This window comes from Melitaea cinxia, chromosome 3 (assembly GCF_905220565.1).
Source record: "Melitaea cinxia chromosome 3, ilMelCinx1.1, whole genome shotgun sequence".
In the NCBI taxonomy this organism is placed as follows: Eukaryota; Metazoa; Arthropoda; class Insecta; order Lepidoptera; family Nymphalidae; genus Melitaea; species Melitaea cinxia.
This window is the reverse complement of record NC_059396.1, coordinates 14,007,575-14,033,460: the sequence shown is the minus strand read 5'-3', so window position 1 is coordinate 14,033,460 and position 25,886 is coordinate 14,007,575. Positions and strand designations below refer to the sequence as shown.

The 25,886-nt window shown below is 34.7% G+C and overlaps 1 protein-coding gene across 1 annotated transcript; it reads left to right on the top strand.

Moving 5' to 3' along the window:
• Positions 1 to 2,789: 2,789 nt before the first annotated feature.
• Positions 2,790 to 22,798, top strand: LOC123669544 (rho-associated protein kinase 2). The gene is made up of 13 exons (XM_045603145.1): positions 2,790 to 3,204; positions 6,095 to 8,023; positions 8,465 to 8,625; positions 9,721 to 9,930; positions 15,271 to 15,461; positions 15,967 to 16,141; positions 16,465 to 16,622; positions 17,148 to 17,349; positions 17,755 to 18,023; positions 19,458 to 19,615; positions 20,887 to 21,012; positions 21,522 to 21,732; positions 21,952 to 22,798. Exons 1-13 carry the CDS (start codon positions 3,024 to 3,026, stop codon positions 22,043 to 22,045), a joined length of 4,065 nt encoding a protein of 1,354 aa, XP_045459101.1. The 5' UTR covers positions 2,790 to 3,023; the 3' UTR covers positions 22,046 to 22,798.
• Positions 22,799 to 25,886: the final 3,088 nt, after the last annotated feature.

Genomic DNA, 25,886 nt, shown 5'->3' with positions numbered 1-25,886 from the left:
TTAAAATGAAAGAAATACTGATTAATGCAATTCAATCAAAGCTGTTTCAGTTATGAAGTGTATCCAGAAACAAACCATAAAGAGAACTTTATTGAAAACTATTGATTACACAACAATAGCCAATACCAAACACACACATGTAACAATAACTTTTCTCTGTGCGGCTTAACTGTTGCAATAGTTTACATTATCAACTTTTACACATTTGTAAATTATGGAAAAATATGTGAATAATTACTTGGCTTAAATTTTGAAACCTTTTTTCTTGTTACATAACAATTGTGGTAATTACTAATATTATATTTTAATATCATTAAAAATATTGTTAACAATGAAACATTTCAATAAATAATAGTCTTAAAATACATTTAAACATAACAGTGTAAAAAACATATTAAAATAAAATAAAAAATTACCATGCTGTGAGGGAACTGTTTTAACCTTACTAGGTTTTAAAAATTAAAATCATAAAGGTATGTTAATTGCAACAGCCAACACCCATCTTCAGGTAATCAATATTTTGATAACGTCAAATACATGTGGGTCATTGCCCTTCTTGGACAAAATTTACCAAATGTTCAATAAATGTAACAATTTAAGCCACTTCTCACGGCGCACGAGATGCGACAACGCCGACAAGATGACACTCGCACAGCTGACTGCCCGGACGGACGGACCCTCGCCCCTCACGCGTCGCCCCGCGCCATCTACGCCCCTAGCTATAGCAATTTTTTTGTACAGGCGCAGGCCACCAGGTAATAAACAGGATTGCAGTTGCACCCACTAATTTGACATTCATTCAAAATAAAAGACTACGAGGATTGTACGACCTAATCGCCATTTCACTAAATATTTAATAATTATGTACAAGCCACATAATCGTTATACTTAGGGGTATATAGTTTTACTTTAGTGTCTAATACTACGAGATTAACGAATAAAAAAGCAACAGGCAGCAGTTATTGACCCCATAATAAAGATTAAACCACACGTGATTGAGAGCACAAAGATAAAATATCTAAAGCCAGAGATGCTAGTCTCATAGACTCATACATTTTTACAACGTAACTAAGTAAAATTTAATGTGAATCACAACATATTTCCCTTGTTAAAGTGATAAAAATAACACCAGTGGAGCGTTATCTAGTAAATGTAAGGATCAGCTGAAACTGAATGACAAAGCAACGGATGCTGCGATGATAAATGACTAATAAGAGATATTAAATATCTGTTATAAGCTTAATAATTAGTAATTTTAAATATAAATTACCTGAAATTAAGTGCTATATTTGTCACAATTATTTTTATACCACCAATGAAGTAATAATTTTCATTGCACTTGGTCCAGAAATTTCAACTCTTCTCTTAACTTTAAATAAATCACCAATTACAAAAGCATGTAGGTCAGCATTTAGAGAAACTTTGGTGTCACAAAGATTAAACCAAAAATACAAATGTTAGCGCAAAAATTAAAAGCTTTCGCACATCCTGCCTAGCACCGCCATGTTCGATTCCTACGAGAACAAAAGTGAACCATTCATTCGACCACTGCATGTGAGTGAATTGAACACTAAACTATAAGTTATAAGTTGAACTGTTGAATGAACAAGTATGACCTTTTACCACAGGTAAAAAAGATCTTATTAAAAATCTACCTTATAATTATAATTATACTCTTTGCTTACAGTCAAAATATTTTCAAACATTGAGAACTTGTATCAAAAATCTTAAGCCTCCTTCAATCAATATTAAATAATTATATGCTGTTATTTTTTTAATATTTTACATGCAAAGAAATTTCCACATGGTTTGTAATTAATATTGTTATTATTATTTAATACCAAACTTACAATTAAAAATTTTTGGAAAATATAAAGTATTCCTTTCTGTTTCGTTTTAAATAAAAACATTATTGTATTTAAATGCATTTAAACAAAAATATTTTTTTATTTTTGTTAAAAAGTAGGTACTATGATGCTTAACTTATTATAGATACTGTGTACTTCCTTTATTTTTAATTGTTTATTGAATAAACATTAAATTATAGTGATTTTAAGAAAAAATAAAAATGCTTATTGCAATTTACCAAATGCAAATATTTACAACAAAATACAAACCATAAACATACTAATATAATAATAATAATTAAATAATCTGAGTAAATAATATAAATAATTAAAATAGAAAAAAGTAAAAAAATAAAATAAAAAAATATATTCATTAGCTCAGTTCATTAGGATAGTTTTTATAATATAGTAAAAGTACGAATAAAAAATGATTATTTTTATTTAATTGATAATTTGATAGTTCACCGTAGAGGTAAGAACATTTACCTAAATAAATAATATGGTAGTAATGTTATTGTTTTATAATAAAATTAATACAAAATGTCTCATGTACGAACATCTTTATAATATATAAAAAAGTTTTTTTTTTATAAATTATTGACCAAAATTTTAAATGTTCTATTAAGTTTAAAATATAATATGATTATTTATATTAGAATAATGATATTCAATTGCTATTCATGTCATATTTATATACTGTTTTCGAAGTTTATGAATTTCACACTAGTCGCCATTGCAAACCTGTGATGTTTTGCCAACTTCAGATTATTGTTCGACCATCGTTCATCAATCAAGCGGTTTTTATTAATTCGTTAATTTACATTATTTTTAATGTTGTGCTAACTAATTTCGAAAATAAGTGAAATAAAATTATTAGAAGTAAATTGAATGCGCTAAACGACTTCAATCGATCGGTTATGTTTGCTAACGTGCATATGCTTTGTTGTGAGAACCACCTTTATCTGCTGTCATCTTAAGCTAAAGCAAGTAATTTTTTGATAATGAGATATAAGTTTCTCACTTTATAGAATGTTAAGGAGTGCTGGATAGTGGAAAATAATGAGCCAATAAACTTGCTGGTGTGTCGTAATGAGAGTAGTGTTCCAATCAGTATTGCTTATCAGGAGAATGTACGGTGGTATTTAGGATCCAATAGAATCAGATCCAGGGCACAGTATGGAGGCAGTGAAGGATGAGGAACGCTTGCGGCGTCTTCGACTATTGGAAGAGAAACTATGCGATCCTCGCTCCACTGGCAACGTGGACTGCTTGCTCGACACTGTCACAGCGCTCGTCTCTGACTGCGATCACCCGGCTATTCGACGAATGAAAAATGTCGAAGCTTATACGAGTCGATGTAAGAGTTATTCTTCAAATTCCAAGCTATATTCTATTACTATTTAAATTAATTACTGCTAATTCTATCATGTATTTAAGTTTAATCAATCAGAGTATATTAAACAAAACGAAAACTAAAAAAGAGTTTAGAATAGCCAATTTCAAATTTACAAAACAATGTTTAAGCAATAAACTATTTCAGAAAAAAAATTTGTTAGTTAAAAATATTTTTCAGTTTTGTTTACAATGCTTGTACGGCACATTTATTATGAGATATCACTCAGGTATAAAGAAAATTGTTGTAATTGTAATAGGTTTTCATAACAATTACTATTAGTAAACGATTTTATAATCAAAATAAACCTTGACATTGCTGAGATAAGATAATAAGAAACTCATTTAACATATACAATACAAACATACTTGCATATATTTTGTTTACTCATATTTACTGTAACTCATATTAGTAGCAGTCTACTCATATTCTAATCCACCTAATTTTGAATATGTTATAGGGGTTGTTATAGGGTTCTCTAAAAAAAAATCAAAATAAAAAATATCTTGATAAAAAAGAAGAAATTTCGCAAATTAAACTTTAATTATTTTTAAAAGTGAAGAACCACCATCAGGACCACACTAGTTTTATTTATAGGGTTTTCAAGAATGTATATGTGTATTTTTAGCTAAAAATATTCATTAGAACCAAAGTATAGCATTCTGGACACACCTGCCTTTAAAAAAATGGGCAGTCACTCCCTTCATGAACTCAACTTGATTGACTTTACTGAACGTAAAGAAAAATTTGTCACCTTAATCTGTAAGCATAAATGCATGGAATGGACTATTATGAAAAGAAATTTGGATTTATGACAGTGAAACAAAATATTTTGAATTTCAAGAACTTTTTTACAATTCCTAAAAAAATAGAAATATATTGTTTTCTAACGTTAGATGTTAATGCTAATGCAAATATAAAAATTAGAAATATTTTAAATTTTAATATGATAATAATAGACCACTTTGTGTGTTTATATGTGCTCAGTCAATCACAAAAATTTTAAGCCAAGGCATTCTTAAGATATTACAGAGGAAAGGTTGGAAAACATAGTTTTGGGGAAAATGCATTTGAAGTTTCAATTACAAAAATCCTCACTTACCTTTAATCTACGCTAGCTGGTCCATAGAGCACACCTTTTTCTTCCTCTTGAAAGTCTCAGAGCAAATATTTCTGTTTTTACTACAATTTTGACATTTATGGTGATGTCAATGGTGCGCCGCTCGTATTGTGAGATTCGTTTTTCATCACATTTGTCTATGTAAGCATGCGCTCATACAGTGCGAAATCCCATGATTGTCGTTATTTTTAAATGCCATTCGTGGATCGCATCCACGAATGATATGTCTCCATTGAAGGCGATCGTAAGCAGCATGTGTTGCACGGTGTAAGTTGCCTCCCACTGTATTCTTAATGACATCAGACCATTTTACCGATGTCCTGGAACCCTTAATTGAATATTATATTTTCTAAAAACATTGGAAACTTAACAATTTTGACATCAGCGTTGTCACTCTGTTTTGAGGACGAGCATCACATCTTTACACTCTACATATTACAATATTAAATATAGCGAATATTAACGATGCAAACTCTAAAATACAATAAGTAAAACTTTAAGCGATAGGAACCACGGTGTCCATGCCGCACCGTCTCAAACTTTTTAGCAGAAACTGATGTGTATTTTTCATCCTTTTGGATTGTGAAGCGGATTCCATTAAATTTTTTATTTTATTAAGAACAGGCTGAACTAATTAGCCATGCTTCTATTGTTTAGTTTTTCTCATCTTAATATATATATAAATTACACATCATGTTTGACAGCGATGGACTAATAAAGTACGTAACCGATTTTAATCAGCACACTGTGTGCAGTTTTATCCAACTTGAAAGATAGCCTATATTATCTATTATTTTCTATTTTGATATATGTAATTATTATATTTTAATAATAATTAGGCAGTACAAAGTACACCAGATCAGCTAGTTTCATAAATATATATATAGAAGATATAAATAAATATATATATAAAAGAGTTTCAGGTATCAATCACACTAGGGTCAGCCTCTCAGCGCTCAGCTTTGGAACGTTAATAAAGCGGCAGAATCTTTATAATAACCGCAAATTAATAAAAAAATTGCTTAACCACCATATTCAATTCATAATAAGGAAACAATTTATGCAAAAAAAAAAAACAAAAACAAATTTATTAATCTATCCTATTTTTTATTTCTAATATAACTGGAGAACCTCCTTAAGACTAAATTAATCAATTATGTGTTATGTACACTCTTCTTATGAGATAAACTGTTTAAAGTTTTATGTAATATGGTAATTTTGTTAATTGTACTTTGTAGTTCAGATTGATTTTAAAGTATAACTAATATAGTGTTAATTTTTTATGAATGAAAATAATAACTATGACAAAATTAAATATTATTATATTTATTTTTAGATATCTATAATATAAAAATGAGTCGCTGAATGTGTTGCTAAGCGCAAAACTCGAGAACGGTTGGACCGATTTCGCTAATTCTTTTTTTTAAATATTCCTTGAAGTACGAGGATGGTTCTTACGGAGAGAAAAATTCTAAAAAAAAAAAATTTAAATTTCCTGAAAAAGTCTAAAAACAACACTTTTCTATACTCCCATACAAAAGATTTGTGATAATACTTAAAACTCAATTTGAACTTTAATACCATACGATAAAATTTGTGTTAGGCGATACGAAGTTCGCCGGGTCAGCTAGTTCATTATAAAATTATACTGTAACAATAATATGCTAATTTTAATAAAATTTACTTTGTAGCTGAGTAGTGTGTTAATGAGGTCTATTTATATTTTTTTTACAGATGAAGAATTTGCATCTGACATTATTGACTTGCGTATGAAGGCTGCGGATTATGATCTAATTAAAGTAATAGGTCGTGGTGCATTTGGTGAAGTTCAACTAGTCAGACATAAATCTACACGTCAGGTATATGCCATGAAACTTCTTAGTAAAGTTGAAATGATTAAAAGATCAGATTCAACATTTTTTTGGGAAGAGAGACATATAATGGCTCATGCAAATTCCGAATGGATTTTGAAACTTCATTTTGCTTTTCAAGATCATAAATATCTCTACATGGTAATGGATTATATGCCTGGTGGCGATCTAGTGAGTCTTATGTCTAATTATGATATACCTGAAAAGTGGGCTAAATTTTATACAATGGAAATTGTACTAGCGCTAGATGTTATTCATGGTATGGGGTTTGTTCATAGAGATGTTAAACCTGACAATATGCTAATTGATAAGTATGGCCATTTGAAGTTAGCAGATTTTGGTACATGCATGAGGATGGGGCCCGATGGCCTAGTTCGGGCTAGTAATGCTGTAGGTACTCCAGATTACATTTCTCCTGAGGTGTTACAATCACAAAATGGGGAAGGTGTTTATGGGCGTGAATGTGATTGGTGGGCGGTGGGAATATTTTTATACGAAATGTTAATAGGAGATCCACCATTTTATGCTGATAGCTTAGTAGGTACGTATGGAAAAATTATGGACCATAGAAATTCTTTACAATTTCCTGACGATGTAGAAATATCAAAAGAAGCAAAATCACTTATTAGAGGACTCTTAACAGACAGAGTAAAAAGACTTGGTAAGAATAGTGTAGATGAAATAAAACAACATCCCTTTTTTATAAACGATCAATGGAGTTTTGATAATTTAAGAGACTCTATACCACCAGTTGTGCCAGATCTATCCAGTGATGATGATACACGTAATTTTGATGATATTGAAAAATCTGATGCTTTGGATGAATCATTTCCAGTTCCAAAAGCATTTGTTGGAAATCATTTACCATTTGTAGGATTTACTTATAATGGAGATTATCAGCTCTGTGGAGGTAAACTTAAACCTGCTGATGTGGTAGATACAATATCTAATAATCACATTAATAATGTTGGATCTGAAGCAATACTTCAACTAGAAAAATTATTGGAAAGAGAAAGAGATGGAAAACGTAAACTTGAAGATAGACAAGCAATACTATGCGCTCAGTTGGAAGATTTCTCGCAAAGAGAAGCCAGGAGTAAAAAAATTATAGCTGATACTGATAAAGAGTTGGCACTTTTAAAACATGATCTTAAGGAAATTCAACGTAAAGCTGAAATGGAAGCTGATGCTAGAAGAAAGATGGAATTAAACTATGGTGATGTAAAACGTCGTTTAGAAGATGAGCAGAGTAAGAGAGTTAAGGAAATGAGTAATTTACAGATGTATAATGAAAAAATTAATGCATTGGAAAAACAGTTAACAGAAATGCGTGAGAAATTAAAACAGGAGTCTGAAGCTGCTGCTAAATCACGCAAGCAAGCAGCGGAACTGAGTGCAGCACAAGCTGCTGCTGCTGCTGTGAGTGATGGCACTGTAGCTAGTTTGCGAGCACAGAGGGACACTCTTGAAAGAGAGTGTAGTACTTTGTCAGAAGAGCTCGGTACGGTTAAGGCAGCTAAACAAAGGGCGGAGGCTTCCGTAAATGAAGCAACTAGTCGGTTGAACGCTGCACATGCTGAGCTGGAACGGTCATCGGCAAGATTAAACCAAATAATAGCTGACAATCGACAACTTTCGGAGCGTGTTTCGTCTTTGGAAAAGGAGTGTGCATCGATGTCTCACGACTTGAGAACCACTCAACACATGTACCAGCAAGAAGTAAGGGCGCATCAAGAAACGCAGCGTTCTCAGTTGCTTTCTAAGCAGGAAGCCAACTTAGAGCTGGTCAAGGGTGAGCATTTTTGTGTGTATCTAATATAGTGACGATTAATATATGTAATATTAGAAGTGGCTATTTTTCCATTTTTATTAAATGTATGCTATTTGTAGTAAGATTAAAACACCTTTATGTTATTGTTTTTGCATGCCTCAGGAACATTGGAAAAAATCTTGACAGGTTTGTTAATTTAGCTATTAAATCGTAATTTTTGGTTATAATACATACAATAGGTTTCAATTTATGATGCACTTGGTTTCTTGTTAAATATTTCATGTATATATTTTTGCCTGAAGCCATATTTTACTTTTGAGAAATTAGATAGCTGTAGTGAACTCTGATAGAATAGATAATATATACAAATATGCATCACGTTTATACACTAGACAGTAACTAGACATTAAAGTTATAAAATATTTGTTTTTACATTAAAGTTATTTTTATCACCCTTAATAGCATTGCAAGGCAAACTAAATGAAGAGAAAACTGCACGACAACGAGCTGAGTCAGTTTCTCAAGAAAAAGATCGTCAAATGTCAATGCTCAGTGTCGACTATCGACAAATGCAACAGCGGTTACAAAAATTGGAGGGTGAACATCGACAGGAGAGCGAAAAGGTGATAATGTACAATTATTCGGTCTTTATCTTAATAACAGTTAAAAAGATGTTCTGTCGCTTATTTATTACAATGACTTAGTATAGACTTGAGAACTTTACAACTTTTATATTTAACATCATTCAAATATGCAGTATAGTACGTAAATTAAAATCCTTGTACACTTCATAAGTCTTAAAGTTAATGGAAACAAACACGTGAAAGAAGAAACAACAAGAAAAGTCAAATCATCTGAGACTAGATAGTACAGAAACGTCAGAGTGGATGTATGGATGTGAGACAATTTATAGGCTTTAAGCGTAGCTAAGACTCAATGGTTTACGTATTGAAAAATTTGCGAGGACCGTTTTTACCTACTGTAATAAAACTAAGCAGTATTGTGTTTTTCGTTAATGGACATAAACGGCTAAAAAGCAATCTTATGCCAATGGGTCTCCTAAAATTCGGGTCTTAAATAATTATGAAGAAAACGATTCAAATTGGAAATATATTTTTATACGACTAGGTTGGCAAGCAAGCGTACGGCTCACCTGATGGTAAGTGATTATCGTAGTCTATATACGCCTGCAATACCACAAGTATCGCAAGTGCGTTGCAGACCCTACTCTATCTCAGTTAAATTGATCTAACTCTATGTTTTTCCTAATGGACACGAACCGAGGATTTACGGAGGCCAGCAACAGCAGTAGTATCTTCTATCATCATTACAGCCTATACAGTCCACTGCTGGACATAGGCCTCCACAAGTATACGCCAAAAATAACGTGAACTCATGGGTTTCGCCCATAGTCACCACGCTGGGCAGGCGGGTTGGTGACCGCAGAGCTGGCTTTGTCGCACCGAAGACGCTGCTGCCCGTCTTCGGCCTGTGTGTTTCAAAGCCAGCAGTAAGATGGTTATCCCGCCACCGGTCGGCTTTTTAAGTCCCAAGGTGGTAGCGAAACTGTGTTATCCCTTAGTCGCCTCTTACGACACTCACGGGAAGAGAGGGGATGGCTATATTCTTTAGTACCGTAGCCACACAGTACAAATCTATCTTCTATCAACATGGGTATAATAAAGGGGTGTGCTGTAAAGGCATGTGTTGTCGGGCAGGTGGTGGGCCTGCAGGCGGCGCTGGAGCAGGAGCGCGCGGCGCGGCTGGCGGCCAGCGCGGAGACGGCGGCCGCGGAGGCGGCCAGCCGCGCCGCGCAGGCGGAGCGCGAGGCGCGCGCGCGCGACCTGCACGCCGCGCGCGCCGCGCTGCACGACACCTCCGAGAAGCTGGCCGCCGCCGCCGCCGAGCGCGACATGCACTACGTGCGGGTGAGTGCGCCGGCACGCCGCCACACCTGCACACACACACACCTACTCCGATCCAAACCGGTATCGGTATCGGCAAAGACAACGATAACGATATCGGCGCATTACACTTACCTTTTAAATGACTGTAGAATCATTAAAAAATATTTTTCTAATTTGTGATGACACTACATCACACCGACACCGATATCGATACCGATATCGGCACGTTGTGCTGTTATTTTTCTAAATAAGAGAAACGTTAAAAAGGACTTATTAAATGATTTTTCTAATGTGGCTATGCACTGTTCTCTGAGCCACACCGACAACGATAACGACAATGACAATGAAACCGACACCGATAATGGTACCGATATTGACACATTGAACAATTATCTTCATAATGATTCAGCCTGTAACATCTATCTGCTGAGCCCCTATCTCCATGAAGGAGAAAAATGGGAGCACTTCAATATAAAATTGCTTAATATATTTTCGATACATTAAATATTTATTCTAAAATATAAAATACTGTCTTAAAAATATTATTGAAGTACATAATTAATAATGATTTGTAAAACCTTGTAATAAGGAAAACATCTCAATATAATACTCGCATTTAAAACAATGCTTCAAATATTTCCTAAGAAACGTATGAGAAGTTATGACGATTTTTATTAATGAATACTCCCGTGTATGAGCTAATTACGGTTAAAATGACTGCATCTTTACTACTTCTAATTTGAACTTGTTATATATAGTTTACGCTAATAATAACAATGTGAACATTGTAAAAAGTTCATCGTTGTTAAGTATCTTTAGATAAACATCGTGAATATTCTAATATTTTCATATAACTTATTTTTTTATATATTAAATTTTTTCTTCTATTATTTTCGGAGACACAAAATACTTGTCTACAACAGTACAATTACATTTGTAAAAAAATAATAATAAAAAATATGATAGAGAAAAAAAGGCACAACTCTTCCTGATCTATAAAATAATAAAACGGCTAAGAAATTCCTCCTGTCTAACGCAATCCTAGTGTTATGACGTGATAATGACGGTATGAATATAAATAAATAAACAAATGTGTTACGAGAACTAAAACAATAAATACTTACAACAAAGCTACTGAACATATAGATCTAGATATCCAAGTTATTTTTTACTAAGCGCTTACATGTAATTTAACAATGCATTTTATTATCAACATTGCTTTTATTTACTATTCTCTGAATTAATCATAGTCTCATCACGCCGAAATAATGTCCTTCGACATTACGACACTATGACTCATAGTGAGAAGTCGACAGAAAATATACACACACAAGATAACTTTTGCCTTATGTGATACACCTGCGCTTGCTACTCTAAATAAATAAACAGATTCTTACGTATTTCGTGGTTTTTCTTACTTAGTATTGTAAATTTATTTCAAAAATTTAATAAATTCCCAAAACCCTAACTAGTTGACCCGACATAGTAACCTTAATCTCCTAGCGGTATGAAATATACTTACGACATATTCTCATTACTTACCAAATTTACAACAAAACATTCATAGCATCGATCTAATAATATTCTAATCGTTTCGGTGCCGGTGGTACGCGACGACACAAACAGAGGCAGATTTTTATATATTGCATTTTTAAAACTAATATTGGACTTTCATATATGATAGTATAATTACAATTATATTTATCTCGTAATACCTAATTATAATTGATGTTGCTACGTTTTAGATAGATATCAACGTAATTTGCGTATAATAATTATCGTTTTCTGTGCATATTAATATAGTGATATAAATGGCAACAGCTTATTTATATATTAATTAATTTACTCGGGTGCAATTTATCAACATTGTCTATTAAGACGACGCGCTAATTGAAACGGGCACCCATATTACGTTCCTGCGACGAAAACAACGCATAGAGGTCACATGATACGATAGTCCTCTGTAACCTTTGTAATTTAACCTAAATACTATTCAATTAGATACTGCAGTATCATATCTCGTAGTTTTTTCGCTACTAGACACAATTTCTAATACACATACATCCAATTAAATCAATACTAATGCGTATTATATAATACTTTTCGTAATCATATGTTGTTTTCCAAAATTCACTATTCTATGTCACGAGCTAAGGCAGTATATTGGAAAGAACACGTGATCTTAGAGCCGAAAGGTCACGATTCCAAATCTGGGTTAGGATCGCTGAATTTTAAGAGCTGATCTGTTATGACAACATTGTTATGTAATTCATGTGTCTCGATTGTGACATATTTCGAATTTTTATTTTTATTTAACACTGACTTAAGCCTTCCGCTCGCGGCTTTGCCCAAGTGGATGACTAGATTTTGGCTGTTCCTTATTGTGTTTTTAAAATATAGTAGATATCACTAATTTTCAGTGATAACGTAACAATCTCCTAGCGAAAGAATTTGTAAAATTGGTCCAGAAGTTTTTGAGTTTATCCATTACAAACATTTAAAAATACAAATCTTTCTTCTTTATGTTAGTATAGATATTCATGTTTAGGAGTTAGGTTGAGTTCAGCTTAAAACATTTATCATAAAGACCATTCGCAAACAGTAGCTCGATTGATGGTCGCAGAAAGTAAAGATAAACATTCGTAGAACCGATATGAACGTGTTCTTAGCAACCTACTAACAAGTCCAGATATATGTAAATGACTCAGTCAAATCATATAAAATCATAAAACAGCCAGTTAAGCGTTATATCGGAGCTTAAGAATGTTAATTTTGGTAGTTTATTATATAAGGTTATCTAGTAGATTATTTAATGTATCATAGTAACGAATTTTTATATTAATTTATTTTAATTTTAATAAAAAATTATTCTATATAGATATATATGGATGGTATTTTACACTTTTTGATAATCACTTGCATTATATGGACAGAACAAAAACAAATATATATTTATTTATTGATATATTACTATACCTAATATTTTTTTACAATTATCGTTCGAATACTTATATATTTAATTCATGTTATTTAATATAAAAAATAATAGTAGTCAGGTTCGGTAATCTCCATATCGAAATGTAAATTTACAACAAATGCTCACACTTTTGAATGTTTTTAGTTTCTTATATACCCACGATTTTTATGATATAAACTTTTATTTTAATAAAACCGTCTCTTTATTAAGAAATATCACGAATGCTATTTATATTAGATTTTATTAATGTTATTAAAGCAAATACTAGGCGAGTCGACAACTCCATAAAACGCTAGCATTATTGCATAGATTCATTTACGGAATATTTTACGATGTTTTATTTCCAGCTCTTCTTCGACCAGTTGTGATTTTATTGAATCAAGTTTATATGCGAACTTTATTATATCGTCTTCAATTACTGTTGAATCAAAATTTATAAAATAATAATCATACAAATTAAGCATAAATTGTTAAAACAAGGTGTTTAGATTATACGCGTCACTTAATTTGCATTACGCGATTATCCTGACGAAATATATCCGGAGGCTTATTTCTTCCAGTAGTTTTATCGTTAAATACTAGTTACTGAAATTGAAATGCGAATGACTCATATACGCTATTGCCGAGAACTAATAAAGACTAATCTAAAAAAATAAGAAATACATTTTTGATGCTTTATTTTACTCAAGATGGTCACGCTTCGATAAATACGCCGCTTGCCGTCGAGCGCTCCTAAAGTAACGGTAACGATTTTTAGCTTCATGTTTAAAGATTTTTCCCAAATTAATATTAACATTATAAATGGAAAGTCGGTTGTAATAAGTATTCTTTTTTCTTTTAATATAGGCTTAATGTAATGAATAGATTCATAACATAATTTACTTCAAAATTCGTAACTTTAAAATGATGACGATGTTCTGCTTTTATGAGTACTATCTTTTTAAACAAAATCTTGAATTGTTAAAATATTTTAATTTTTATATTCAATTTAAGTGAGATTTTCTCACGGTGATTTTTTATTAGTATATTTGCAGGTCTATTGCGGTAAAAAGTTTAGAATTTTTTTTTGACTAGATATAATTCGTAAACTCTCACATTCTCACAGTTTCAAACAAACATACTTTGCAACTGTGTTAAGGTAAAATGATACATGTAATGTTCGGTTCTAGTTTTATGTCATACGGTAATTTAAAACCAGATTTGTACATTATAGTTAATTTATTATGAAAACAAACGTCATTATTAAGTACTGTTGTTATAAAGTAGACCATGTATGTGCATGGTTTCACTTGAGTTTCAAGAGCCTTAGAGAGATGTTTTATACGGCACGAACTCTTTAATTTTTATGATTACATAGATCTAAAAAGTATGCTACGCATGTCAAAGTCAGAAAAAAAAGAGTCCAAATATTAATTATAATAGTATCAACAGATTACATAACTGTATTATCAACGGATAGAATTCTTGTAGATTCTTAAACACACTGCTTAATTTCCAAAAAGCATTCATTTCAAACACTTTCCAAATTACCCGAAATTTTCACCACATGAAGTAGTCTCTTCCGTTTGTGTAGCCAGTTTACTAGCGATACTTCACGGGCTAAGCTCAAACTCTTCTATTAAGAAAGAGATTTATGCGAAGAAGTAGAATGTTACAGGCAGAATCAATCAAAGGAGATACAGAGGCGTGCAAAAGTTTTGGGCCACCCCAGAGTGTGTGAAATGTATTGAAAAAAAGCAGCTGTTTTTTTTTAAATATAATAGTCGAATATAATCAAAGCACTGTGCCGTAACTTCTAAAGGGACAGGTTGGACGCATTAGTGAAAAGAAGTAATTAATCAGCGAATAAAATAATATGTTACAAAAACAAGGTGGCCCGAAACTTTTGCACGTCACTGTATATATGACGAATATTGGAACTATTTACTAGAACAGTAAAAGTAGCTTTCGTTGAATCGATTTGAAAATTCTTTTTGTGGGCTGTGAAATATCGCACTACGACACTGATAGGGGGAGGAATCAACCCTAAGCGTTAGCGTGATCGTTATAGTATCTTTATTATATACGATTAAGTCAGCAAATAAGCTTCCAGCCCAGTACGCGGTTAACTTAGCTTATAAGAGACAGTAGACGCCTGCAACACCAGAAGTATCGCAAGCGTGTTGCCGATCCTATCCCCGTTCCTCCAAAGAGCTCTGACCAGCCTGCTCACCACAGGAACACACCACTATTTGAGTGCACTATTATCTAACTGTGATCTTTTGTAAGCTCGAGGTACTTCCCGAATGGACTGCTCTAAATTTGTATTAGAATATATCCTGTTGTGGCCCACCTCAATGTGTCAGTTAGTATGTAAATATTATTAATAATAATGTAAATTGTAGAGCGAGGAGTTGCGTACGCAGCTGGAGAACGAGCAGCACTACTGCGTGGCGTACCGCACGCAGGCGAGCGAGCTGCGCGCGCAGCTGGAGGAGAGCACGCGGGCCGCGCGCGACCTGGAGCAGGAGCGCGCCGGCCTCATGCACCAGCTGCAGCTGGCCATCGCGCGCGCTGACTCGGAGGCCATCGCCCGGTGAGTGCCGTCCACACCGAGCCGTGTCTGCCTTGCAATTTGTTGGTACACTCGGTTGTAAGATATTACATGATTATATGTTTATAGAAAGTCATTATCTTAATGGAAGTCATTTATCATATATATTGTGACTTGACTATGTGTAAATAGTAGAAAACTATTAGCACATTTACTACTTTTTATTCTGAAAACCGGATATCTTAAATGACAAAATAGAGTTGATAAATAAATTAGATTAAATTGTAGAAAACGTATCTTGAACTCTACAATATAATCAACATTTTGATTTGGTTTGGTTTATTATTTATAACCAATTAATTTGCAATAATAAGTATCCTGTTATCGTATTTAAATTCGACTGAGTCAGGCACAGAAAAATGTATTTCGATTTAAGCAACACTTACAAAGTTAAATCATTTTCAATTAGTCGTCGCATCGTCGCATTATTTTTGAAGGTAACAATAATACAAACGATCAGTAAATGACGCCACACACGTCTCTGCAGGTCGATAGCGGAGGAGACGGTGGGCGAGCTGGAGAAGGAGAAGACGATGAAGGAGCTGGAGATGCGCGACGCGCTGGCGCAGCATCGCAACGAGCTGGCGGCGCGCGACGCGCTGCTGCAGGGCCTGCGCGACCGCGACCACGAGAGCCGCGCCACCATCGACCTGCAGCGGAAGGTGACGCGCCCGCACATGAACAAACGGTCATTCGTGGCTGAGACCGTGCCTCACAGGCACTGTCATTCAATGAAATACAAAATCTTATGTACCGATCAATCGCTATCAGGTAGACGACATTCAAGGTCAAAGACATGAGACTCGTGATGATTGATGAGATATTATAAAGGAATTTCCTAGTTTTCTTCGATACTGTTAGTGTTTCAGTATTTTTATAAAATTCTATAAGCTAATTGAAACTGTATAAAAATTCGTTTGTATTCTACAATGGTTAAAGACAGATGGTAATAATAAATTCATCTTTATTTGATATAATGCTTCAGGAGGTCGATGAGTTACGTCGTAGTGGCACATCACTTGCAGAACGAGTCGCAAGCATGCAACGCTTACAAGAGGATGTGGACCGCCTCACCAAGAAGCTCAACTCCGAGATCATGCTCAAGCAGCAGGCCGTCAATAAGCTGGCCGAGATCATGAACAGGTATTTACTACATATCTACTTAAGCTTACTGAAGATGCTGACTCATCACAATTTAAAATGTATTTATGTTATGAACTGTACGTTATTAATATAAGAACGTTGAGTACCTAAAATGGTTTTTTGAATAATTTCTTGTTTTCAAATTTCTTTTTCTATATTGAAAAGTGTCTTGTGAAGTACAAAATTAATATGTGGTTTATTTTATAAAATTCCTTATTTACAAAAATCAATATTGAATGACAGACCCAACACAGATGCAAAAATCTACAGCCATGGTCCTACTTCCTATTTTTTTTTTTTTGTGTTAAAATTTATAATGCTCTCTATAATAAAATTAGTTTGCAATTATACTTTCTAATTTAATTTAATTAAAATTGATCCATAATTTGTTGCAGCTTTATCTAGAAATCTTTCAATATTTAGACAACGTCTAAAAATGCTATAACTAATACTATAACTAATAATAGTGACGATACATCTACTTTTTCCGCCCATTATTATACAGTATATTATTAATACCTACAGGAAAGACATGAACCCAGCGTCCACAAAGAACAAGAGCAAGATGTCGGTTCGGAAGGACAAGGACTACCGCAAGCTGCAGCAGGAGCTGACGCGCGAGAAAGAGAAATCAGACCAACATATCGCCAAGTTGCAGCGAGACTTGCAAGACGCGCAGCAGCAACTGCTGGAGGAACAGCAGACGAGGCTGCGGTTCGCTATGGAGGTATGGTTCATCATTCTATATGACGACGCGTTAGTGCAACGGTCATAGCACTGGCTTATGGCTGTTGTGGGTTCGAACTCTGCACGTGGCATTCATTTAATATTGGCCATAGTGTGGGCGTTTGTCCTTGTATATTGTGTGTTTCCAGACCGCTAACACAGGAGTAAATGCTAGTTCTGGCCGTTGAGTTTGAGGCGTTAGGTTATTATTTATTTATTATGCGCTGTCTATATGGGCAGGAAAAATAATCGGAAATAGGCGCCAACCAGTATTGTATTGCTTGTGCATGTATCATTGTATTTTCAATAGCATCAGTTATCATAAATATAAAAAGAGGAAAATGATAAACGAAGTGATATTATTATGTTAATTTAATGAACATTTAGTTTACATTGTATTTTTCAGGTGGATAGCAAAGACGCAGAAATCGAACAGCTGAAAGAGAAACTCGCGGCGCTAACAAGCGAGACCGCGTCTCAGTCGTCCGCCGACGCCGAAGACGGCGAGACGGAACAGACCCTCGAGGGCTGGCTATCCGTGCCCTTCAAGCAGAATATACGCAGACACGGCTGGAAGAAACAATACGTTGTCGTATCCTCGAAGAAGATCATATTTTACAACTCGGAGAATGATAAGCAGAACACCACTGATCCGGTCATGATACTGGATTTGAGGTAATAAAATAGTACATACTATCTTCTGTGTAAATAATCTATACTACTATGCTATAGTATAAGCACAATATAATAGCTGTTGCTAAAATACTAACTAAAACAATACAAAACTAGGTATTTTTATTTAAACACGAGCTAGAAAGCTGTGTATTGTAATGTGACTTATGATAGGATTGGCCAAACTTGAACTATTTTTGTGTGGTTACGGCATTAAAGAATATAGCCATCCCCCTCTCTTCCTGTGGGTGTCGTAAGAGGCGACTGAGGGATAGCACAGTTCCACTACCACCTTGGAACTTAAAAAGCCGACCAAAAGATAACCATTCAACAGCTGGCTTTGAAATACTCAGGCCGAAGACGGGCAGCAGCGTCTTCGGTGCGACAAAGCCAGCCCTGCGGTCACCAACCCGCCTGCCCAGTGTGGTGACTGGGCAAAACAAATGAGTTCACGCCATTTTTGGCTCGAAACTGGTGGAGGCCAATGTCAAGCAGTGGACTGCGAAAGGCTGAAATGATGATGATGATGACCTATTGAAGCCAGACACATGAAGAGTTATTATAGATAACGAAAGTTTTTTAAAAATTCTTCTCATAAGATGGGAGAAGGAGATAAAGGATTATGTTAGAATATATATTTTTAAATTGGATTTATAAAATGTATTGAGGGATTTAATTACCCCAAAGTGATAACAAAAAAGTGCTCTGTACCTTTGACCAGACCCACTTATGGTCAAGTTTTTAATGCGCTGAATCCGAATTTGAGGTCTGTTTGGTCTCACCTTCCAATTTCGATTCCTAGGTATGGATAAAAATCGCAAAAAAATGCATTTATGCAAATTATTATTTTTTGAACTTTCCTAAGTATGTTTCCTATGTATTTCGTTTCGCTGAACTCAAATCCGAAGTTGGTTTGGCTCATCAACCCTATAAATTTAGAGTAAATTACAAAAAAAAAAGCCTCTAAAAAACCTTTTTACGGAATTTTCTCATAATTAGAGTCGTTGGGACAAAATGGATCTCAAATTTGTATTCAGTACATCGAAATACCTAACCATGTTTGTGGCCTTATGTAATTAATGAATGAATGTTAAACCATTTTTCGAAACTTAACTTAAGGGAGTTGAAAAAAGAATTTGGAAACTCATATTCACTCTGTTTGAATGTTATTTAAACGCTTGTGTGACCACATGACTGAAGTAAAATTTTAGCTCCATCTAACTGATATCTCCCTCTCAACTTCCGTTTGCTTCGCCCGATCACACTTTTTGCAACACGTATTCACCAGATTACTCCTCAAGTCGAGCATGCGTAAAAATCTTTATTTCAATAAAAAGAATAATTTATTAGAAATGAAAAAATGCGCGGTTTAGCGTATTTTTAAATTTCACCTTTATGAAACGGGTATACCCAACAAGAGATGTCCGCGGTCCGCAGCAAGGTGTTCCACGTGCGGTCGGTGACGCAGGGCGACGTGATCCGCGCGGACGCGAAGGACATCCCGCGCATCTTCCAGCTGCTGTACGCGGGCGAGGGCGAGGCGCGCCGGCCCGGCGACGCGCAGGACCAGCCGCCCGACGCGGCGGACCACGCCGGTGAGGCCACGCACACTAGTCTTTTCATTTCAGCTCACAACTACTATTTTATGTGTAGCTATATACCAGTCGGCTGTTACCTATAACACAAGCATTAAGTTGCTTACTTTAGGAACAGACGGCCGTGTGTGTATTGTGTAAATATTTATTTATTTATTTATTATTTATGTGAATAGAAAAATATATATATTATGGATAATATTTAGTTACTTTCTCTGTAAGTTAGGCAAATCGCCGTCTCAGTCTAGTATGATATACATAGTTCGTGTTATAATTTGTACTCAACTTGAAAAGATCATCATATTATTTACCACTCTCTATTGTACAATGTCTATTAAAATGAATTTTATTACATCAAAAACAACCGCTCTGGTATAGTGGTGTGAGTATAGTGCTAGGGATGGATATTTGTTTAAATATTCCTCTCCAGTTTTGATGTCTACCCTTGTGGGTCACCCCCATCGTGCCTCGGAGAGCACGTTAAACCGTCGGTATTGGTTATCATAAATACCTGATAGCGATTGTTACTCGTAGTATGAAACATATCCGCCAATTCGCAGTGGAGCAACGCGGTGCGCGAGCTTAATGCTCCAATCCTTCTACGTGGAGTAAGAGGCCTATGCCCAGCAGTGGGATGATACAGGCTAAATGCATGCATGCATTCATATTAAAATCGATTTTACAATGGTTATAACACAAATCCCCTGCATGTCACAAAACAGTCCTTTGGTGAAAAAGGCTTAAAACCTAATGTAGACCACATGTGTATGTTGAGAGTAAGCTGACAAAATATCGATATTAAGTGTCTACACATTATGAATTATATTAAATAGCTGCAATATGTTCTTATTTAATTACGAAGATAATTAGACGTCAATATCAATGAAACACATGTGGGAATAAATGAATGCATGTAATAGTATCTGAATTTACTGTCTCGCGACTACAGGGAAACTGATTTATACTGTTTGATTTATATTGTTGATGATTTAAGGTGAGTTCGTTTAATTATCAATTAATCTTTATTTCTACGTAATGCTTCATGTTTTTTTTTTATTTTGTCCAATGATATAATAAAAAAAAAACCTTAATAACTTACGAAAAAAACTAAACAGGGGACTGTTTGTCGAGACAAAAATAGGTTTAAATTTGCCCAGTTTGGATTGATGAGTTACTCTTAAACGTTTAACTGATACATAGTTCAAATGATATTCTATTGTTCTAACATAAGTTTTAACGTAACACACAATATCCCCTCGATGGTGTCGCAGGCAACACGGTGCAGCACAAGGGCCACGACCTGGTCAGCATCACGTACCACATCCCCACGGCGTGCGAGGTGTGCACGCGCCCGCTGTGGCACATGTTCCGCCCGCCGCAGGCCTACGAGTGCCGACGTGAGTCCCTAAGAATCTATATTATATAACATGTTAGGTTAAGAAAAAGTTTCTTTGTATATCATATAGAAATTCAGATTCATTGAATTCACCCATTTTGGCCGACAGAAAAAAAAAATGAACAGTAGCGGGAAACTGTTTTTTTATTTCGTAATTTTATTTTTTAAATGTCACCTTTCCTTGGTGAAAACTAGCCAGTTATAAACAGTATAACCAAAAAGATTTTACTGCAACTTTTTACAAGAAAGTATCAAAAGACTTTTTCCCCGCCATTCTATAAATAAAGGTCTCGAATTGACTATTTTTTTAGGCTTACAATGACTTATTTACTTTTGCTTGTAACCGTTATTTTATTTATATTAACAGTTATTAATTTGTTATTTAAACGCTTCTTTGTCTTTTTAACTAAACCTTAAAAATATATTTTGAAATGTATGAACAATTCCCGATAAAAATAAAAGTAAATCGACAAAAAGCTCGTGTAACGACGTGCGCGTGCGCGTGCGCAGGGTGCCGCATGAAGATCCACGCGGAGCACGTGGCGGAGGGCGAGGGCGTGGCGGCCTGCAAGCTGCACGCGGACCGCGCGCGCGAGCTGCTGCTGCTGGCGCCCGGCGCGCCCGAGCAGCGCCGCTGGGTGGCGCGCCTGGCGCGCCGCGTGCAGCGCTACGGCTACCGCGCCGCGCACACCAACCACGACCACACCAAGCTCTCGCCCAGGTACCTCCGGCACACTGGCGCCCGCAGCGCACGGGAATTATCTTTTCCTACATTGTCCCTATTTGTTGAGTCCAATCGGGATGAATGTGTCCAGTCATCCACTCAAACAGTAAAAATTTAATTTATCTAAACCTGGCAAGGTTTTAAGCGAAATATCACAAAATATACGAAAAAAATATTGTTGTGCTATAGAGTTGTTGTAATAAGAGCGACTTGCAGGGACTCGATGCGGTCGAACCTCAAGGCGGCGTACATGAACGCGTCGCAGCGCAGCTCCACGCTGCCCGCCAACGCGTCGCTGCCGCGCCAGTGACGCGCCAGTGACGCGCCAGTGACGCGCCAGTGATGCGCCAGTGACGCGCCAGTGACGCGCCAGTGACGCGCCGCGGCCGCCACTCGCGGACACGTTCTCGGTATTCTGACGAAGGATGTAACCCTTACATGCTCGATAAAAAAGGAAAAAAGTAAAGTATTAACATGTAAAAGACCAACTTCGGACTCGCAAAAGAGTTTCATGGTTTAAAAAGCAACAGAAATTTACAAAAGTAATAAAGAGCTAAAAGTCTTGCAAGCTGACGTAATAACAACGTATTTTATACACAGTCATTTGTACAAAAGTCCTTAATACCAAACTTCTATCGTGCTCTACATATTACACAACGCATATAAGGGTTAAAGCTTAAATTTTTAGTACAGAATAGTACTGAATAGTCTCGTTGACGCCCCGTTTTGTTTCGTTTATATGACTTTCTAAAGAGCATGTATTTAATAAACGTTTTGCCAAATTTTTTTGTAATCAAAACGACATACCACGTAATTATCCCCATACGCCTATGCGAATCTGTAATATATATTTTTATTGAAATTTTATATATTTTTCAAACAATGAACATAATTTTTTTACCTCGAATATAGAATTTAAATTACTTACTTGTATATTAGCTAGTCTCATTTAAATTATGGCCAAAATTTAAATAATCGATTAACATTGTTGAAATGACGTTTCGTTCTTTAAAAAGCGTACTAATTTAAAAAATTGTTATTATATAAAAATATGTTTGAAAAAGTCTGATTTTTTTTTAGTACCAGAAGTTTGATGTTTTTTTGTATTATTCGACTTATGATACATGAGTAATTTTTTATTATTGCAAAGGTACAGACCCTGAGTTAGAAACTGCAAAAGTTAAATTGTTACTATACTGTCACATTTTTTCTTAAGAAAAGCGTCATAAGACATGTAATTATAAAAAAAGCGTTTTGCTTATTCGTAAGTCAAATGAAAAAAATGCTTTATAGTCCGTTTAAAAAGATTTTGAACAAAGAAACTTGTACACGTTTTCTTGTATTTCTCTGTACAAAAAAAAAAAAAAAAAAAAACGGTATTATAAACGGTTCGTTTCTGTTTTATCGTGTATATATTAGTTACATTGTGTTGATATTATATTTTAATTTGTAATGTAAGTACGCGTTATGAGCGACGGAGTTTTGTCGTTAATTGGTGCGATAAAACTGCTTTTGTAGATCGCGAAATCTAACGATCCGTTTGACGCTTTTAGCCGCGCTCTTTAATATTGTTTGACTAATCAAAACATTTACTTAAATACATTATTAAAATGAAAATCATGTTAAGTAGTACTGGACAATATTTGAAAAGTACTTGGATTTTTTTTTATTGTGACTACCTCGGATACAAACGTAATGTTCGAAAAAAAGACGTTCAATTTGCAGTCAATTACAAAATTGCACCTTGGAGCTTTTACCACGTTTTATAAGGGGTTAGAGTTTAGATGAGATTTTTAAACATTTTAACAATGCAATCGTTAGTAACCATCAAAATAGTCCATTTGCAAAGTAAGATCGTTTTGTAGACATTTTTGTATTTTAATAATATAAAAATAATTAGTAATACTTACCTCTTTGAACGTGAAGAAATCACATTGATATAATTGTATGAACGTTCTATTAACTCCATATACAATTTCTAACATTAAAGTAATCTCTTTTTTTAGAAATATTACGCAACAAAATAATAAAGAAACGGAATTGATTAGAATAGAAATAATTGGCTCATTACGAAAACGTGACAGTACCTACCTTAGTCCATTTTTACAAGAAAATATACAAATTAGGGACCGAATTTAGTAAGTTTGCACTGGCAATCTTTATAACGAGATATAGTGCCATAATGTTTTATAGTTGTTGGTATTTGCTCAACCTCACTAATTCATCTATTAACTTTGCAAGTGATCTAACACAACGTAGTAATCAGATGGGCTTCCTTTTACAAACCTGGTTTACTGTAGTCATTGTACACGCAAATTATATGAATACACTAAGTCTTAAGTAGAAAGCAAATAATGAAATTAAGCTGCCTTATTAATGTAAACGTTTAATATTCCAACTATTAAGAATTAATATTTCAATAACTATTCTAAGAAGATTGTGTTCAGTTTGCACATAAATGACTTAGTCAGCTGATATCACAACTACACAAAAAAATTATTTCCTTGGTGCCAAATTTCGTTCTTTACTCAATAAACATGTACAAATGATAGCTGAGTATACTTTCAATGTAATATAAATAGCGTCACCTGAAACGGTTGTGTAAAATGACACCAATGTGAGCTTATAATGTGTAGAAACTACGTAATGAATTTAAAGTAAAGTAAATTAAAACAGTTAGATTGTTATGTAACGCAGTCGATGAAGTGATCGTTAAAGTACAAAATTAGATGTGCAAGTACATTTCGTTATACGAAACACTGCTTCATTTCGTCTCGCACCCACAGAATACTTGTCCGTATCTTAAGGGAGTAAGCGACGTGATGACAAGATTTTCACATTTTATTCGTTATAATGTTAAAACGCGAGTATCGGTGGTTTCGATTCTTGTATAAAATTTGGCCTAATCGAGAAGGACGCCGGCTCAAACTCGGTCAGCTGTGATAATAGTCGTGTGTAGGAAACACCTTGGTGCTAAAGCGAAACAGGCCTCCGACGCATTGTTGTTACTAATGGTTCTTGTTAAACATTATGCGCTGTTTATTATTGCTCTACGAACTGTTAACATTCCTGCAACAAAGCTATGTTGATTTTTGTTAATCTTAGTTTTACGTCGACTCGAGTTGAACCATTTCGCTTGACCCGTTATCGCTTTTATATATTCTAGTTTTTAAGTTTGAAGAAAATCTCTACTCGATGCATACTGACATACGAATTTTAAATTTACGTACTTAAATTTTTTATAAATTGCAATTAATCGTAGTTTTACGCTTATATTTTGAGATGCATTTTTAAATTATATTTTGTTAGGCAGCTATTGCATTCGTGTGACGTAATTCCATGATTTTCCACAAAATAGTAATTTGTTACACACGTTCGGTTATTTCTGTCTATTACCAAAGAAATTTTGGAAATTTTAATTATTACAAGTAATTGCAAATTATTATTTTTTAAACTTAGACCGTTAACAGATAAATTATGCTTGTCATTAATATTAATTCAGTACCTAAATTAATAATATGTTTATAATGCATAATTATCGCGTTAGTTTCTATTTTCGTATAGCATATTCGGGAGTATTTTTCTTTAGTGGAAACGGTTTCGGTGGTGGTACAGAAATACTCTCGAAATGTTATCCGTAGCGTCATCTCAATCGCGAGCAGTGTGCTGTCGTCATTATGATAAATTATTTATTGTGTTACATCATAACGTTTTTATTTATCATTTTAAAATTGTAAGTTCCTAACTAGCTAGCTTCTGAGATCACTAATGCCGATGATACATTGAACATTTACCGTTTGTCGTATAGTAGGTATATTTTTATAATGCTTATTAAAATTCGGAGAATCTTTCGTAAAACATGCTTTAGAATTTGATCGTTTAGTAAGGAAGTGCGCTTATAATACGTCGCGGGCGCTCCGTTGGCGTATTGTCGGCGTGTTGCCGTTACGATGTCGGTACCATGTCGGCGCGGTGTCGGCGCGGTGTCGGCACAGTGTTGACGCGCCGATGTCGCGTTGTCGTCGCGCTGTCGTCGCGCTGTCGGTTCGCTGTCGGCGCGCCCGACATATTACACGTTGCAATACATATACCACGTGCCTTAGCTACACGGCCCACTCCCATATCATATAGACATACTATGTTATATGTAT

Excerpts from the sequence above, each read along its gene's own strand:
- LOC123669544 (XM_045603145.1), top strand. The coding sequence starts at position 3,024 with ATGGAGGCAGTGAAGGATGAGGAACGCTTGCGGCGTCTTCGACTATTG. Across the intron at positions 8,024-8,464 it reads CAACTTAGAGCTGGTCAAGG|CATTGCAAGGCAAACTAAAT; the intron begins GTGAGCATTTTT and ends CACCCTTAATAG. Across the intron at positions 21,013-21,521 it reads GCAGGCCTACGAGTGCCGAC|GGTGCCGCATGAAGATCCAC; the intron begins GTGAGTCCCTAA and ends GCGCGTGCGCAG.